This window comes from Salvelinus sp. IW2-2015, linkage group LG26 (genome assembly GCF_002910315.2).
Source record: "Salvelinus sp. IW2-2015 linkage group LG26, ASM291031v2, whole genome shotgun sequence".
In the NCBI taxonomy this organism is placed as follows: Eukaryota; Metazoa; Chordata; class Actinopteri; order Salmoniformes; family Salmonidae; genus Salvelinus; species Salvelinus sp. IW2-2015.
In genome coordinates this window covers 37,930,705-37,943,890 of record NC_036866.1, presented here as the reverse complement: position 1 = coordinate 37,943,890, position 13,186 = coordinate 37,930,705, and the positions used below count along the sequence as shown (strand labels likewise).

The 13,186-nt window shown below is 41.1% G+C and overlaps 1 protein-coding gene across 5 annotated transcripts in view; it reads right to left on the bottom strand.

Annotated features, from left to right (window-relative positions):
• fgd4a (FYVE, RhoGEF and PH domain containing 4a) overlaps nucleotides 1-13,186 on the bottom strand; it is a 109,849-nt gene that overhangs the window by 41,452 nt on the left and 55,211 nt on the right. For 4 of the 5 annotated variants that reach the window (XM_023971295.2, XM_023971294.2, XM_023971297.2 and 1 more), the window contains exon 2: nucleotides 1,731-1,814. In XM_023971295.2, coding sequence (XP_023827063.1) covers nucleotides 1,731-1,814 — 84 coding nt within the window. Of the gene's footprint in view, nucleotides 1-1,730; nucleotides 1,815-8,955; nucleotides 9,173-13,186 lie in introns of those variants that run through there. The other variant, XM_023971296.2, reaches the window with a different exon arrangement.

The following is a 13,186-nucleotide window of genomic DNA, read 5'->3' as shown; positions in this document are numbered from 1 at the left end:
TACCAGAGAGCCCACTCTGCTACCTAGCCTTTAAAATCACCAGAGAGCCCACTCTGCTACCTAGCCTTTAAAATGACCAGAGAGCCCACTCTGCTACCTGGCCTTTAAAATTACCAGAGAGCCCACTCTGCTACCTGGCCTTTAAAATCACCAGAGAGCCCACTCTGCTACCTGGCCTTTAAAATCACCAGAGAGCCCACTTTGCCACTCTGGATATTTGATGAGTTTGAAGAGTACATTGTGCCAAACAATATGTCTAAAAATAAGCAATATCCAAAAGGGTAGTTTTGAGATATTAATATTTTTACTGTTGAATAAATGTATGTGAAAATGTGTATTTCAGAATCTAGACATACTCCATATTTGAGAGAACATTATAAGGAGTATAATGACACCAAGATGTTGTCTGTATAATGTACGGTTCACGGATCATAAGGTCTTATAGGAGGCATGTACAGGTCTAAAAAGGGCCTAAAATTGCCACTTTCATCATGATTTTCTCAAAAAGTATTTGTGATTCAAATGTAAAAAGCATTTGAAACATCCTTCCTCCAAATGAAGTAACTATGTGAGAATTGCCAGAACAATCTGAGATACCCAAAATATTTTCAGACTATGCTAGCGTGGAATCACCTTGTAGCGAAAAGGAGAGTTAAACCCAGTGTTCGAGTAGCAGTTCCAGACTGAACTCCCAGAGACACAGAAACCAGATGACCAACTACAACAGACAGACAGACAGGATTTACAGTAAGGKCTGTTGAACCACCCAGACCTTCATCAGATGAACCCTCCCCTCACCCACTAGTTCACAGTCCAATTTTAGATTATAGGCTACCCCCTCTGAGGCTGATCAATGGGGAAAACTGGAAGAGAGGGATATAGGGAGGGAAGGAGAAAGGGAGTGAAGGGGGGGTGGCATATGACAGGACAGATGCATTCAAAGAGGGGGGGGGCAGCAGATAAACACAGAGGAAGAAATAGAAATACAATGAATAGAAGGAAAGGACAGACGAACATAGAGAGAACGGGGGTAAGAAGACTGGTAGATGAGAAGAGAGGGAGGACGGTAGAAAGCAAAAGACAGAGAAATTGTGGCACAGAAGGGAGCGACTCATACATCATTACTGCTTTAAGCCAATACCCACACCCACACACCACACACACTTTCTGTGAAACCTGTGTGCTGCCAAGGGGAGTGTTTCTACAGTCCAGCATGCATTCCCCTGCCCTCTGCACTGCCCATCTATTCTAGGTGGGACCACATTCCTCATATTCACCCTTTCATTCTATTACTTTCATTTTCTCTCTGCCCTAAACAAAAAAGGACTATGTAGCACGAATGTGTGGTGACACCTCTGTCCCCAAACAGACATACACTCTGTCCCACATACCCATGCTCAAACGCAGCATTGGCTTAACACCCCACGACTACACTTGGTTAAACTGAGAAGCATTGACAGTGTTATCGCCTCGGGCTGGGGGAAGGAAGGAGAGAGTTTTTAGAAAAGGAAACCACAGCACAATGAGCAAGCAGTACACCATGCTTACATGTACACAGCACTGTAGGGCCTGTCATTTCACAAAGGTTAAATACTCCTCTTTTAGTACAGTAGACTACAGTAGCTAATGAACAGAAACTAATAGTAGGAGAGAGGGGAGATAAGAGATAGCAAGATTAAAAGAGGAGATTGTGATATTGAGAGTGAGAGTGAGAAAGGGATCAAGTTGACCTTTAGCGTGTTCGATCTTCACCCCGACACAGGCCTCCTCATCAGTGTTCTTGGAATGGAAACAGCTGGGCTTGCCTTTCTTTTCTGCAATGACAAGTCCGAATGTTAACAAATGCTAATATATCAAGTTTACCGTAACGTACTGTAGAACACACCAAGACCCAAACATTCACCCAACATGGAAAGAACAGGGGCAAGAGGAACCAGCCTGAAGTAGTTTATAGAGCTCAATGATTTATTGAATAGGAGACAGAGAGAGAGAGAGAGAGAGAGAGACAGAGACAGAGACAGAGACAGAGACAGAGAGAGAGAGAGACACAGAGACAGAGACACAGAGAGAGACAGAGACAGAGACACAGAGAGAGCGAGAGAGAGACAGAGACAGAGAGACAGAGAGAGAGAGAGATTRGAATTCTGGAATCTCTTGTGTAGCTTTTGCAGGATTCTGTACAGCAGCTATATGAATATTTGGAGCAATTCTGATCCTCTGGTTCACATGAGGGGAGAGTTATTATTTTATATGTTTGGAAATAAAATAATATTCCATCCCTCAGAGATTTAATTCTAATTAGTTAGAATGTGATATGTAGGGCATCCTCACTAGGGAGAGCTAAGACACTCACCAGAGCCATTTCATATGCACATAAAACATTAAAGAGAAAACAGACGTGCTATTAATACTATGATAGGCCCACACACATACAGTGCATTCGGAAAGTATTCAGACCCTTTGACTTTTTCCACATTTTGTTACGTTACAGCCTTATTCTAAAATGGATTAAATAAATAAAAATCCACATCAATCTACACCATTAAAACCCCATAATGACAAAGCGAAAACAGGTTTTTATTAAAAACTGAAATAGCTTATTTACATAAGTATTCAGACCCTTTGCTATGAGACTCAAAATTGAGCTCAGGTGCATCCTGTTTCCATTGATCATCCTTGAGATGTTTCTACAACTTGATTGGCGTCTACCTGTGCTAAATTCAATTGATCGGACATGATTTGGAAAGGCACACACCTGTCTATATAAGGTCCCACAGTTGACAGTGCATGTCAGAGCAAAAGATAGGATTGTGTCGAGGCACATATCTGGGGAAGGGTACCAAAAAATTTCTGCACCATTGAATGTCCCCAATTACACAGTGGCCTCTATCATTCTTAAATGGAAGAAGTTTGGAACCACCACGACTCTTGATAGAGCTGGACACCCGGCCAAACTGAGGAATCGGGGAGAAGGGTCTTGGTCAGGGAGAAGACCAAGAACACGATAGTCACTCTGACAGAGCTCCAGAGTTCCTCTGTGGAGATGAGAGAAACTTCCATAAGGATAACCATCTCTGCAGCACTTTATCAAGCCTTTATGTTAGAGTTGCCAGACGGAAGCCACTCCTCAGTAAAAGGCACATGAAATCCCGCTTGGAGTTTGTCAAAACTCTCAGACCATGAGAAACAAAATTCTCTGGTCTGATGAAACCAAGATTGAACTCTTTGGTCTGAATGCCAAGCGCCACGTCTGGAGGAAACCTGGCACCATCCTTACGGTGAAGCATGGTGGTGGCAGCATCATGCTGTGGGGATGTTTTTCAGCGGCAGGGACTGGGAGACTAGTCAGGATCGAGGGAAAGATGAACGGAGCAAATTACAACGAGATCCTTGATGAAAACCCGCTCAAGAATTCAGACTGGGGTGAAGGTTCACCTTCCAACAAGACAACGACCCTAAGCACACAGCCAAGACAACGCAGGAGTGGCTTCAGGACAAGTCTCTGAAGTTCCTTGAGTGGCCCAGCCAGAGCCCGGACTTGAACCCAATCTATCATCTCTGGAGAGACCTGAAAATAGATTTGCAGTGACGCTCCCCATCCAACCTGACAGAGCTTGAGAGGATATGCAGAGAAGAATGCGAGAATCTCCCCAAATACAGGTGTGCCAAGTTTGTAGCGTCATACCCAAGAAGACTTGATGCTGTAATCGCTGCCAAAGGTGCTTCAACAAAGTACTTAGTAAAGGGTCTGAATACTTATGTAAATGTGATATTTCAGTTTTTATTTTTAATAAATTAGCAAAAATGTATATTATGGGGTACTGTGTGTAGATTAATGAGGGGAAAACAATATTTAATCKATTTTAGAAAAAGGAGTAACGTAACAAAAGGTGGAAAAAGTCTTCGGGTCTGATTACTTTCTGAAGGCACTGTATACACACACACAAAGAGTAAGTGCACACACATGCAAAATGTTCCGATCTTTCTTAAATGTCAACCAGAAACAGCACCCACATTCTAACGTTTGCCGTTACGACAGTAACAGTCAGGATGCTGAAGTCCAATAATAACATCAACCGGACATTCTCGATGTTACAGTACAGAGGAAACTGCCATAGAAAGTGAGTATTGAGTATGTAGGGGAATAGAGGAAATGCTTACTGTGGGGCCATGGAGGGAGGTGGGTGTGTGGTGTGTGTGTGTGTGTGAGGGTATGATATCCTGCTGCAGGGATTAAAGAGGGCTTTCTACCCACCATCTGGACTCCTCATGCCAGGCTTTCCAGCTGTTCACACACACACACACACACCACCACACACACACACACAACACACCACACACACACCACACACACACACCACACACACACACACACACACACACACACACACACACACACACACACACACACACAACACACAACCACAACACACACACATTTTAGTATAGATTGCAGAAAGCGTGTTTCCTAGTAGCTGTACATACATACAGTTGAAGTTAGAAGTCATTAAAACTTGTTTTCAACCACTCCACAAATTTCTTGTTGACAAACTATAGTTTTGGCAAGTCTGTTAGGACATCTACTTTGTGCATGACACAAGTCATTTTTCCAACAATTGTTTACAGACAGATTATTTCACTTATAATTCACTGTATCACAATTCCAGAGTCAGAAGTTTACATACACTAAGTTGACTGTGCCTTTAAACAGCTTGGAAAATTCCAGAAAATGATGTCACGGCTTTAGAAGCTTCTGATAGGCTGATTGACATCATTTCAGTCAATTGGAGGTGTACCTGTGGATGTATTTCAAGGCCTACGTTCATCATCACGTTCTAACACAGGACAACAGAGCTGTGATCGGGCGCACTCAGTCCAGTGCAGCCCAGTGATTGGACAGGCCTGAGGAGTGATGGGAGCCATAGGTCAGTTATGGGGCACGGGGACGAACACTGTCAATGACAGCCATTCAGTCAGACGTCTGAGGTGACACAGAGATGACAAGGATATTCATTGTAGATTAGGAGTGATGAGAGATGTTATGAAATAAAAAATGAGAGACTATACAAAGCTCTGATGAAGGTGTCTGACACCGTTACTGTGCCTAGCATAGTGTGGATGTTTGAATCAGGACTATGTTTTGTTTTGTATGGAGAAATACCCACACAATCATGTCCTTCAGGGCAAATGACCTGCCAACCACCTGAGAGCTGTGGTGTTATCCCATCTACTGCAGTGTGTGTCAAATCGAATCAAATGTTATTTGTCACATGCGCCGAATATAACGGGTGTAGACCTTACCATGAAATGCTTGCTTATGAGCCTTCCCAACGATGCAGAGTTTAAAAAAATGATAATAAAAATAGTAACACAAGAGAAATCAAATACACAGGAATGGAGCTAAATACAGAGAGTACCAGATCAATGTGGAGCTAAATACAGAGTACCAGTACCAGATCAATGTGGAGCTAAATACAGAGAGTACCAGATCAATGTGGAGCTAAATACAGGGAGTACCAGTACCAGATCAATGTGGAGCTAAATACAGAGAGTACCAGATCAATGTGGAGCTAAATACAGGGAGTACAGTATCATGATCAATGCAGTGGAGTTATATACAGAGAGTACCAGATCAATGTGGAGCTAAATACAGGAGAGTACCAGTACAGATCAAATGTGGAGCTAAATACAGGAGTACCAGTAACCAGATTCAATGTGGAGCTAAAATACAGAGAGTAACCAGTACCAGATCAATGTGGAGCTAAATACAGAGAGTACCAGTACCAGATCAATGTGGGCTAAATACAGGGAGTACCAGATAATGTGGAGCTAAATACAGAGAGTACAGTACCAGATCAATGTGGAGCTAAATACAGAGAGTACCAGATCAATGTGGAGCTAACATACAGAGAGTAACCAGTACCAGATCAATGTGGCGCTAAAATACAGGAAGTACCAGATCAATGTGGAGCTAAATACGGAGAGTACAGTACCAGATCAATGTGAAGCTAAATACAGGGAGTACCAGTACCAGATCAATGTGGAGCTAAATACAGAGAGTACCAGTACCAGACAATGTGGAGCTAAATACAGAGTACAGTACCAGATCAATGTGGAGCTAAATACAGGTGGTACAAGTACCAGATCAATGTGGAGCTAAATACAGGAAGTACCAGATCAATGTGGAGCTAAATACAGAGAGTACCAGTAACCAGATCAATGTGCAGAGGTACAAGGTATTTGAGGTAGATATGTACATGAAGGCAGGGGAAAGTGACTAGGCATCAGGATAGTTAATAATTAAGAGTAAAATAAAGAACAGAGTGCAGCATATGAAGAGAGCAATTTAATTAACAACTTAGCAGTCTTATGACTTGAGGGTAGAAGCTGTGTCGGAGCCTGTTGGTCCGGTACCGTTTACTGGACGGTAGCAGAGTGAACATTCTATGGCTTGGGTGGCTGGAGTTTTACGGGCCTTCCTCTGACACAGTCTGATATAGAGGTCCCCCACCTTTGTTTATACACTGCTGCTACTCGCTGTTTATTATCTATGTATAGTCACTTTACCCCTACCTACATGTACAAATGACCTCGATTAACCTGTACCACGACACTTTGACTCTGTACCCCCTGTATATAGCCTCGTAATTGTTTTTTTTACTTTAGTTTATTTAGTCAATATTTTCTTAACTCTATTTTCTTAAAACTGCATTGTTGGTTAAGGGCTTGTAAGTAAGCATTTCACGGTAAGGTCTACACCCATTGTATTCGGCACATACGACAAATGTTGATATAGAGGACCTTCCACCACCCTGGTTGTGTGTGTGTGTGTGTGTCCACACACACTCCATTCAGTTCTAGTGCCACACACTCATCATGTCCCTGCAGTGTTAACATTTCAAATGCCTCTTTAAAAACAGCCTAGTAACAGTAAATACACGCAGTCAGCAAAAAGCAGAGCTGCTGCGTCATTGACAACCTCTGAACATTTCTCCATCCTCTCCTCTCTGCTCCTTTCCTCTTTCCGCAGGCAGTGCTATAACACCACAGTGATTCTCACAAAACTGGCACTTGACCAAACATTTTTGCCTAAAAAGAAACACATTTTCCACAATAATTCCTCTTGGATCACTAAGATTAGGATCTGTATTTATCTATTTCATAATTATGATGTTTATTTATCAGATTTTATGCAATTGACCACAATTTACACAACAAGCAAAGCAAAAATTATCATTACCGTAACAGTTTTCAAAGTCCAAAAAAGTAATAAACAAATCCATTTCTAATAATTTTTTAACATTGCKCACCTAATGAAAAGGCCTGAAGTAAACATAACACTGAAAACAAATATGTTTACAATTAAATTATTAAAATGCATTTTGTAATTTATCTCACACATCCTTTTCTGAATCTTGTTATTTGTCAGAATTATTTGTGTGTATTTTTATGTACAAATATTTGGATAAAGAACAAATGACACACTATCAGATTAAGACAGAATTACAAAGTAAACATTACGTTTTTCCTAATATTTCCTAAATATTGGTACATTGTGGTAATGACAAGCCGTTTTCAGAGATGACAATGCATGTTTCGGTAATGAGTGTTYCATAGTTTGCCATTGAAAAATGGTGCTGAGTTCTATTAGAGATCCAGTAACCCAATACTTCATCTTATTGTGTCATTTGTTAATCCCAAATGACTTGCATAATACTCAAATCACTGATCTTAATGGAATTGACTAAAATACCCCTTATGTTAGTAGAAATAGAAGTACTGCAATTACATGCATGTATTTTCAAAAGTCAAAAGTGGACTTAAACATTCAAAAAACAGACTTAAATTATTATTTTTRCCCCCCAAGGAGGACCTTTACTTCCTGTATTAGGATGTGGATATGTGTCGTTCCAAGGTATTTCAGAAGTATTTCTACATTGAATGGGATCCTATGGGCAAATGGTATAACATGATATTCATATAAAGTATCTAAATATGTGGGATATGGACCAAAAATGGGATATCAAACAACAGTGTAGGTAAGTGCTAAAACAGGTACACATGTCAAAATGTACACGCCTCCTTTAAGTAACGGGGTAGCTCTCTGCTGAAACACAAACTCCAGATTGTGGCTTTAAGTAAATAAATACAAATGTTACACTCATATTTCTTGACAACCGCTGCTTAATTACATAACTGATGCTTATTATCATATTGAAATTAAAGTTCTCATTACTGAAACGGACCTAAAAATGATGCGGTAATGAGAAACATGTCCACAGACACTGTGCTTTAATGTAATAAATATTATAGTTTAATGTAAACTTCAACTAGTATAGCATTTGTTATGCTTTATGGACAAACAGGAACATATTTGGGGGTTATATTCAAATAACTTAGTTTTTTCTTAAGTGAAATTGTATAAAATGACCCAYGAATTTAATCCAGACGCATTTTGGTAATAAAAATCTGTCCAAAAATGTAAAATGTATTTTTAAAGTAAGACACTGTGCCATAACCTAAGCATCTTAGTCTTCAGGATGATAGTTTATTGTTGTAGATGCAACATGGTTTTCTAACTTAATTTGCCACTGCCATGGTTAAAACTGGTTTCATGAGAATCAGTAGCGAGAGGTTCGGCTGATTCTACACATAATAAACAGATCACTTGTCATCAGGCTTAAACCCTACTACAGAACTGTACAATGTGTGCTGTGCTGATGCACTACGGACCCCCATTAAGTACTGTGGGGGCCTACACAAACAGCATACTGTACACACATGTTATTCTGTCTCAAGACTCACAATTTAAAACCCCATCTACACAAAACTACTCTTCCTCAGCAGGTTAACAACATAGAACATCTATTTCTGGATATATTTGACAATGTGTGTGTGTGGGTGTTTGAGGTTTTGAAAAGAAAACAACACTCAACAATAATATCTGGACAGTACCTGAGTAAGCTCCTCTCCAGTGTGGCTGGGTTTTCCCATGCCTGTCCGTAGTACACTGCCTCTCCATGACAAATCCCTCACAGCCCAAGTTTGAACAGAAAAGCAGATCAAATTAAGTTAGGTTAGTTAGTTTGGTCTGGCCCTACGTCGCAGGTTTCCTCATCTGGTGGTTTTTGCTGCGTTGATGTGTTTGTGTTGTTTACCCTCAATGCTCTACCCTCTCTGTCTGACAGTCTGTCATTGTACAACCGGTTCCCAGAATGCTGCTGGTGTCACCGGGTGGGGGAGGGACCTGTAGTTAATGTGTGTGTGTGTGCGTGTGTGAGAGTCAGTGGAGGTTCATCAGAGGAGGAAGGGGAGAACCATCCTACTCAGAGAATTTCATAAAAGAAAAATAATGACACATTAAAAAAGTTACCAATTTTAAATAAACTATACTAAATATATTGATGTCACCAAATAACTGATTAAAATACACTGTTTTGCAATGAAAGTCTACAGTAGTCTCAACAGCACTCTCTAGGGTAGCACCATGGTGTAGCCGGAGGACAGCTATTTTCCATTCTCCTCTGGGTGCATTGACTTCAATACAGAACTTAGGAGACTCATGGTTCTCACCCCCTTCCATAAAGTTACACAGTAATTATGACGACTTCCAGAAGACAACCTTCAACCTATCAGAGCTCTTGGCTGCAATTTCTGAGGCTGGTAACTCTAATGAACTTATCCTCTGCAGCAGAGGTAACTCTGGGTCTTCCTTTCCTGTGGTGGTCCTCATGAGAGCCAGTTTCATCATAGCACTTGATGGTTTTTGCAACTACACTTGAAGAAACTTTCAAAGTTCTTGAAATTTTCCGGATTGACTGACCTTCATGTCTTAAAGTAATGATAGACTGTCGTTTCTATTTGCTTATTTGAGTTGTTTTTTAAATAATATGGACTTGGTCTTTTACCAAATAGGGCTATCTTCTGTATACCCCCCTACCTTGTCACAACACAATGGATTGGCTCAAACGCATTAAGAAGGAAAGAAATTCCACAAATTAACTTTTAACAAGGCACACCTGTTAATTGAAATGCAGAGTGTGCAAAGCTGTCATCAAGGCAAAGGGTGGCTACTTTGAAGAATCTCAAATATGTTTTGATTTGTTTAACACTTTTTTGGTTACTAAATTAATCCATATGTGTTATTTCATACTTTTGATGACTTCACTATTATTCTACAATGTAGAAAATAGTAAAAAATAAAGAAAAACCCTGGAATGAGAAGGTGTGTCCAAATCTTTGAGTGGTACTGCATATTTCATTGTATTGTTTTTTGATGTTAACCTTTCACTTATTTACCTAATTAAGCTACTTTTGTGAAAAATTATATTGAAAAAAATATAAACTTTTTTTATTCAGATTTTTTAAATTCAGATTTTTCAGGGGGTGCTGCAGCACCCTCAGCACCCCTGCTTCTCGTGGCTATGGACAACGATGTAGGCTAGTATGAACTTTTGGCTTGGAAAGGTTGTTGTGTATGGTTACAGACAGCTGTTGTGTTGTGTACTGAAGGGAAAAGTTGAGAGGAGGAGAGTGCGTTGATGCAAGAAGGAATTATACAACGAGCAAAGTGATGATGCTGTATGTGGTATGTGGTTGCTATGAAAATMAACATTTATAGGCTAGGTTGTAGCAACCTCATGATGTGTATAGGGCAAATTCAGGTATTATGTAGTAGCCTAAACCTATCGATGTTACATTGAGCTGAGTGAATAAAATATGAATGACAGTCATTCAATATGCTGTAAAAAAAATTACTGTCCTCCCTAATCTTAAATGTCACTGTCCACCACTGGTGTGTGTGGTGTGTGTGTGTCACGCTATCTCTCTAAGGCCAGGTGATCAAAGGCATGAGATCTAGTATCATCGCAATCAGGCACAAATCTAACAGTCGACTATGGCATTATAAACATGACAGAGTCAACAACGCAGAGGAGAACTTGCAGTCATTCTACTCCATTCAAATGAAACATGAATGCCATTAAAACCGGCTCTAACTTGATAAAACATAACCATAAGACAGATAATACAGTGCCCATCCACAGTAAGGAAATGCAAATTAAGAGTAATTTAGGCCTCATTTGCATCACTTCTCTGCACAAACACAGTTATGACCAGATAGTTAATATGCCCAGGCACATCCCTCCAATCAGAGTATGCATGCTGGTCGGGGGTGATAGGGAACAGATGAGCCCTTCTGTCTTGTCAGAGAGGTGATAGGCTTAGTCACGCCCACACTAACATTACAAGGTACTCAATGAACCACAGTCTGGTACAACAACAAACTCAGTCTCTGCAGGGTCTCGAACGCAGCTCTAATTAGGGAACACAGCGACCTGGAGAGATGAACCTGAACGCTCCCCCTGCTAAACACTTCCTGTTAAAACATCAGAGGGAGTTGTGTCTGGTTTAACATTACAGAGATTAGCATCACACAAAGAGAAAAAGAGACAGAGGGGCAGAGAGAGGTAGAGGTAGCAAGAGGGAGAGGCAGAGAGAAAAAAATGAATAACAATGACAAATGGTTTGATGAAGAATGCAAAAACCTAAGAAAGAAATTGATAAACCTATCCAAACAAAAGCGTAAAGACCCAGAAAACCTGAGCCTACGCCTTCACTATAGTGAATCACTAAAACATCACAGAAATACACTACGGAAAAAGAAGGAACAGCATGTCAGAAATCAGCTCAATGTAATTGAAGAATCCATACTCTCACCACTTCTGAGAAAATACTAAATAAACAACACAAAGAGTTATCCAAAACGGAGATGTATAGGTAAACCATTAAAGACTACCAGAACCCACTGCATTCTCTAAATACATTGAATGAACTTCAGGACAAAATATAAACCCTCCAACCCAAAAAGGCCTGTGGTGTTGATGGTATCCTCAATGAAATTATAAAATATACAGACCACAAATTCCAATTGGTAATACTTAAACTCCTTAACGTCATCCTTAGCTCTGGCATCTTCCCCAATATTTGGAACCAAGGACTGATCACCCCAATCCACAAAAGTGGAGACAAATTTAACCCCAATAACTACCGTGGGATATGCTTCAACAGCTACCTCAAATCAAATCAAATTGTATTTGTCACATGCGCCGAATACAACAGGTGTAGTCCTTACAGTGAAATGCTTATTTACAAGCCCTTAACCAACAATGCAGTTATAAGAAAATACCTGAAAAAAGTAAGAGATAAAAATAACAAATAATTAAAGAACAGCAGTAAAATAACAATAGCGGGACTATATACAGGGGGTACCTGTACAGAGTCAATGTGCAGGGGCACCGGTGTCGAGGTAATTAAGGTAATATGTACATGCATGTAGAGTTATTAAAGTGACTATGCATAGATAATAACAGAGAGTAGCAGCAGCGTAGAATGGGGGCAATGCAAATAGTCTGGGTAGCCATTTGATTATCTGTTCAGGAGTCTTGGGGGTAGAAGCTGTTAGGAAGTCTCTTGGACCTAGACTTGGCGCTCCGGTACCACTTGCCGTGTGGTAGCAGAGATAACAGTCTATGACTAGGGTGGCTGGAGTCTGTGACAATTTTTAGGGCCTTCCTCTGACACCGCCTGGTCCTGGATGGCAGGAAGCTGGGCCCAGGTGATGTACTGGGCCATATGCAGTACCCTCTGTAGTGCCTTGCGGTCGGAGGCCGAGTAGTTGCCATACCAGGCAGTGATGCAACCCGTCAGGATGCTCTCGATGGTGCAGCTGTAAAACCTTTTGAGGTTCTTCTCCTTAGGGGGAATAGGTTTTGTCGTGCCCTCTTCACGACTGTCTTGGTGTGCTTGGACCATGTTAGTTTGTTGGTGATGTGGACGCCAAGGAACTTGAAGCTCTCAACCTGCTCCACTACAGCCACGTCGATGAGAATGGGGGCGTGCTCGGTCCTCCTTTTGCTGTAGTCCACAATCTCCTTTGCCTTGATCACGTTGAGGGAGAGGTTGTTGTCCTTGCACCACATGGTCAGGTCTCTGACCTGCTCCCTATAGGCTGTCTCATCGTTGTCGGTGATCAGGCCAACCACTGTTGTGTGTCATCAGCAAACTTAATGATGGTGTTGGAGTCGTGCCTGGCCGTGCAGTCATGAGTGAACAGGGAGTACAGGAGGGAACTGAGTACGCACCACTGAGGGGCCCCCGTGTTGAGGATCAGCGTGGCGGTTGTGTT